The 5,845-nt window shown below is 37.3% G+C and overlaps 1 protein-coding gene across 1 annotated transcript; it reads right to left on the reverse strand.

Annotated features, from left to right (window-relative positions):
• Positions 1–280: 280 nt before the first annotated feature.
• LOC114379837 (fructose-bisphosphate aldolase 1, chloroplastic-like) lies at positions 281–3,042 on the reverse strand. The gene is made up of 6 exons (XM_028338618.1): positions 2,778–3,042; positions 1,964–2,233; positions 1,506–1,615; positions 1,293–1,383; positions 876–1,145; positions 281–789 (listed from the first exon to the last, which is right to left on the reverse strand). Exons 1-6 carry the CDS (start codon positions 2,952–2,954, stop codon positions 511–513), a joined length of 1,197 nt encoding a protein of 398 aa, XP_028194419.1. The 5' UTR covers positions 2,955–3,042; the 3' UTR covers positions 281–510.
• Between the last annotated feature and the right edge of the window lie 2,803 nt (positions 3,043–5,845).

Here is a 5,845-nt window from a genome sequence, read left to right on the forward strand (position 1 = left end):
TCTAACTGTTGAAAAAGTGTCCGTAATATATTTAAAAGTAATGTTACTAACGTTACTTGCCGATATAGATTATTCTAATGTGACGAGCCACGGAACAAGGATGAAAAAGGATAGAACTTAGAAGAGTTTTCACAGAAATACCAAATTCAACCAGCAAATACTGCAACGGATCATGCTGCCATATTCCTCCCACAGATCATTTAAAAGGATCACAAGTTCGAGTCAACCGCAACGAGTTTTTTCAATTTTCACACATTTTTTTAATTGGGTTTTTCATTGATTGCCGAGATTAAACCATTTTGTTATATATTGAGACATAATCAAGTACACAACTCATAGCAAAAGGTTTATTAAGCAGTAAAGGTGCATTTAACCATAAACAAAAATAGTCTCCAAGACTATAAAAACATTACATTTTAGACAAATTAGTCTTCCACTTCATCGTCCGTCAACACCTACTGTAACTGCTGGTGTTGCTGCCTAACAAGTATCATATTCACTGCAAACATCTTAGTAGGAGTAGCTTTTGACGAACAACTCCTTCTTGGCTTCCTCGGATTCACCCTCACCAGTGTACTTCCCAAGCTGAGCGAGTGAGTTGGACTTGGCACGGAATGCGAGTGCATCTTGTGCTGCCTTCACGTTCTCTGGGCGGCCTCCCCATGTCTTCAAGGCAGTGTTTTGGAGGGCTCTGGCATACGAGAATGACACGTGCCACGGGTTTGGAGATTGGTTCATGGCATTCAAATTGAGGGTAGCTTCAACCTCAGACTGTCCACCAGACAAAAACTGCATAACACAACATGGGTTAGCACATGAAAGGGGACTTAGTAATACAAAGAATGATACATTTGGCAATTGGCAGTGTCATTTACCATAATTCCAGGGACAGCAGGGGGAATTCTCCTGTGAAGGAGCTTGAGGGTGTAATCAGCAACTGTCTGAGGACTGGCCTTGTCCTTGGACTCGGCTCCAGGTGTAACCATGCTAGGCTTAAGGAGAATACCCTCAAAAAGGACATTGTTCTCAGCAAGGTAGAAGAAAACCTCTGCCCAGACCTTTTGGGCTACTTCAAAAGTTCTATCAATACCATGCTCCCCATCAAGCAAGATCTCTGGCTCCACAATTGGGACCAACCCATTGTCCTAAAACCATTAAATGAAAACATTTTGGCACTTCAGAATCAGTAGAAAAATATAGGTGCTCTTCCTAGGTGTATATCACATCTATAAATAGAAGTGTAACTCTAACAAAAAACGAAATCACTAATCTAACTTGAGTGGTTTTCTCACCTGAGCAATTGCAGCATAGCGAGCCAGACCCCAGGCTGCTTCCTTAACTGCCAGAGCAGAGGGACCGTTGGGGATGCTCACAACAGTACGCCTAATATGGAATTGTGGATTGGTATATGATGAAAAAATGAGCATGATGTGTAGCACAAGAAAAGGAGGGCATGGAATTATGAATGATTTTGCTGCCACAACAAAGGGGGAATCAACACTCACCATTTGGCGAAACGGGCACCTTGCTCGTAGTATGCAGCTGAGCGAGAGGCTAGACCATCCAAACCTTGGCACCATGACTCGTCGTTGGAACCTGCAAGGGGCACCAAACCCTGTTGTTCTCGGCACATAAACCACGTGTTAGTACATACACTGCCATACATATTCAAATTCTCTTTTTCAGTTTAACTTCAAAATTTTCACTATTATAGACTGCAAAATGCTCATCTCCAGTATGTTACAACTACCTAGTGTTTATGTGAGGCATGAGACATCTTTCCATATGGGCACTCTAACAAATATCTGAATGATAGTACAATTAAACATGAGTACATATCATATTGGCATCAACACTAGTGCTTATTCTTTTCATTATTATTTCAGGCATGACACAAACTGAAATGGCATTTAACTACATAGAAAGGGAATGACATGGTGATTCCAAAATCCAAAAGGCTTACCTTGTCGACTTTAATACCAGGAACAATGTTTTGCTCAAGCAGCACGTCAACAATCTTCCTGCCATCAGTTGTGGATTGGTAGAGTGTTTCCTCAAAGAGAATGGCACCAGAGATGTACTGACCAAGGCCTGGAACTGTCACGAGGAGGGTACGGTATGCCTGGCGGTTAGCTTCAGTGTTCTCTAGCCCAATTGAAGCCAAACGCTTCCCACAGGTAGCATTGGACTCATCCATGGCCAAAATACCCCTCCCTGGTGAAGCCACTGTTTTCTGTTTCCACACAAACAAGCAAGAAAAACACAGAAAAATATTATTGCATCAACAATGTGAAAACCATTACTTAGGAGACAAACAAGGACAGCTGCACAGATTTAGCTTCTAAGGTAAAGAGAATATACTTCAGCAAATAAAGTGCAGTTCTAATCGTTGATTAGAAAATTTTCATAATCACTGTACTTGCGCATGTATTTAATCATAATCTCAAGTGTGACAAATATAACTACTCTTTATCCTCTAAATTCTAACAAAGCCAGTTGGAAAACAATAAATCAGCAGTGCTAAGAAGAAAATGGATTATGGGTGTGAATAGTTCAGTTTAGTTTTGTTTACAAGATGCTTTTAATATTTTAATCCTGTTTAGATAAAGTTTTCTATAAGTACTTGAGAAGGTAAACTGCATTCAGCTTCTCTATAAGATAAAATGAACTTATGCTTCTTAACTTTTGAAGAAGTTAAATGAGAAAGGCTGATATAAAGTCAAGTGCGTAAGTTAATTTTAGTTTATGAGAGAATAGGAAGTTGTTTACTATCATACCGCGGTCTTAACGAGCTCATCAGCATAGGAACCAGCTCTGATGGTGAGGCCTGATGGGGTGGTGGGGTTGCATCTCACAACTGATGCAGAAGGTTGGCGAAGGGTTTGTCCCTTCACCCACTCAGACTTGTCAAGAACAAGTGAAGACTTGAGCAGAGATGCTGATGCAGAGGCCATTGTTCACTGCAGGTGTTAGCACTTAGCACTACTGCAATCTTATCTCCTACAGCAACCTTTGTATGAGCCTCTTTACCACACATGCACAGCTTTCACTTCATTTATAGTTCTCAAGTGATGTCTCGTTTGAGGCTGCTGTGAGCTAACCTATCCTCACTTGACATGTGGATGATAACTTCAGCTTCCTTCCCATTTTCCGTTTCCATTTCGTGGTTCAAATGGATGGTTTTTTTCAAGCCTCGTAAAAATTACTTGGAAAAAAGAAAATAAAACAGAGATATTTTTTTTCCTTTGTGTTACTAGTCGTGACAAATGTATTACATGCACCAAAAAGGGTACCAATTATTGTTGTCTGTAGGGGAAATGAAACAATCAAAGAAGTATGAGGTTATAATTTACCTTGCTGATTAACTGTTTTGTCTCCTTGTAACCGATTTATGGTCTTGGTTCAATGATAAGATGCTGTGAGATTGAGGTAACGATGTCTCCAGATCATACCTTGTCAATGGGCTCCTTGTAATTATGCCTTCTTCCCCTGCCCCACATTGAACGGCTGTCATATTTTAATGGGCTAATTAACTCATATACATACAAACTATAGTATTAGTGTCACGCTCTGGTGGTTTTAAACTAAATGTATGAACAAGATGTATCATGGCAGAAACAAAATTATATTTCATGCTCAATTGTCAAATATTGGAGTACAAGATGCTAATTTGTAATTGTTGATACCAAAAATCGAGAATTGTTCCCTATTTACTGTAGTGGTGCTATGAAGATATCCAATAAGAAGTAGGTTGGTACCACAAAGACCTAAAGATATCAATTGAAAGCAAGTGGTTGAAAAGTTGGTTGAAATGGGAGTCCATAGGGGATGGTGAATGCCCTTAAGAAACTAATTGGTACCCAGACTCCATCCCTACGGCTTCTAGCACATGGCGAGCCATAGTAGTATTCGCACTTGTTATGCATACACACATTTAATTAAGTGATACCTTTTATAAAAGTTTGTCATGATCTAGTTAATTAAGCATTACTGGTAATTAACTAGAAGTCTAAAACGGTAATGCTAATACGTTGATATTTAATTACCTTTTACACTATTTTTTTATGTACGTTATTACTCTAATTCTTAATCATACTAATGCAACTCAATTAGTTACAGCACGAGTGGATTTTTTACTTACAATCCTAATTTAATGTAATAGCGTGTTTTGTTTCACATTTCAAATTTGTCTTTGAATGTTTATTGAGAAGCTAATAGTTATAGTTTCCATATGCCAGATATGATTTTTTTCTTTTTAAACACGCATTCATGTCCGATGTAGGATACCAATTAAACACTAAGAACTAATGCACTGTTGTGCATATATTTAAATGTAATTTGAAGTTTAAAAAACAATAACACGCAAAACGGTAGTGCCAAAGATATTACTTGAGCATCCAATTTATTTCGTTAGATGAAGGACGAATTGAAAATGTTTAATGTTCATGCAGTTAGCCAGTCTAATTCTTGAAAGCGTTGGGTACTTCCATTTTTTCTGATTTTTTTTATGGGTCTCTATGAATGCTAGCCTGTATCTCCACTTATCAACCAATATTTTCATTTCATCAGTTTCTTTACAACTTGCATAACAGTATCTAAGAAACCTCCCTTTCAGGTTCTACGTTGGCATTTGCTGATTCGCTCCTCTCAAATTGCTAAGGTGGCAAGTGTGTGTGAAGAAGTTTCACATTAGATATGAATGAACAAATTAAGCAACATATAAGTGGGAAGAATCTGTACAACTATGTTGTGTTCTAATTTCTAATAGCTCAAATCATGATCATGATATTGTACAGTTATGTTGTGTCAATGCCAATTACAAACCAAGCCCCAAATAGTAACATGTTCAAAATGAAAATATTAGTTAGTCCATGCTCTGCCTGATACCTATATCGTCGGTACTGGTTCAAAGCTTAAGCTGACTATGATTATGGCTTGATTGTTGTGAATTTATGGTTTTGAGATGTCATCAATAAAACTCAGCAAAATCATTTTCTATATGACACTGGCAGTAAAGGAGCATTTTCCTTTCTGCAGCATCTTAGTGCACAAAAGGTTGAGATCCCCTCGTATCTGTCTTTCCACTTTTCATCGGAACTTTATTCCATTCTCTGTTTCCATAAATAGCCAAGTTACTTACTAGTGGAAAGGAAGGGAATCATCTTGTTATGCTTAAAAATTCAAATCCCCAAAGTCTTTTATTCATGCTCTAATTTATTCAGAGGGTACTTTAAACTTGTTAAGTTCTATTTAGCTTATTATTTATGTTCCTTATTTCTTAACACTGTAATGCATTGATCTTTCCCTTTCTTGATGAATTTATGAGAATAGCATGATGTAGGAATCAAATTAAATTGATAGAATAACACCTGCTGTTGCTTGAATTTTGCATCCACTAAGTGGGATATTAAGCACACGCTTTATTTTTTGTGCAGCTCAAGTCGTTTAGGTGAAAAACAGACCTATCACCTATAATATGAAGGGAAACTGGATCTAAGAACCGTTGATTGTTGAAAGAAAAAATTAATTAGGGTCATCTATAGTTTTGACTTTTGATGCATTCACATTGTGCTTGAGAAGGAGACTAGGGTCATCTATTACTTCATTAATTTGCTTCATTTTGTTTTTCAAATGATGAGCATTTCCAATGGCAACATAAATCTTGATGTAACCCATTTAGAGAAGAGTCTTGCTACCTAGTGCACTAATGACATCAATTAAGAAATTATAAATAGAAATTTTTTATTGGCATTTATATTAAAAATGCATTGGAAATCATAACAAATATGCATTGATGGTATTTTTTAATGAAAACTTTTCATTTTTTACTGCTTAACTTAACCAA

The sequence above is a fragment of the Glycine soja genome, chromosome 12, assembly GCF_004193775.1.
Source record: "Glycine soja cultivar W05 chromosome 12, ASM419377v2, whole genome shotgun sequence".
NCBI lineage: Eukaryota > Viridiplantae > Streptophyta > Magnoliopsida > Fabales > Fabaceae > Glycine > Glycine soja.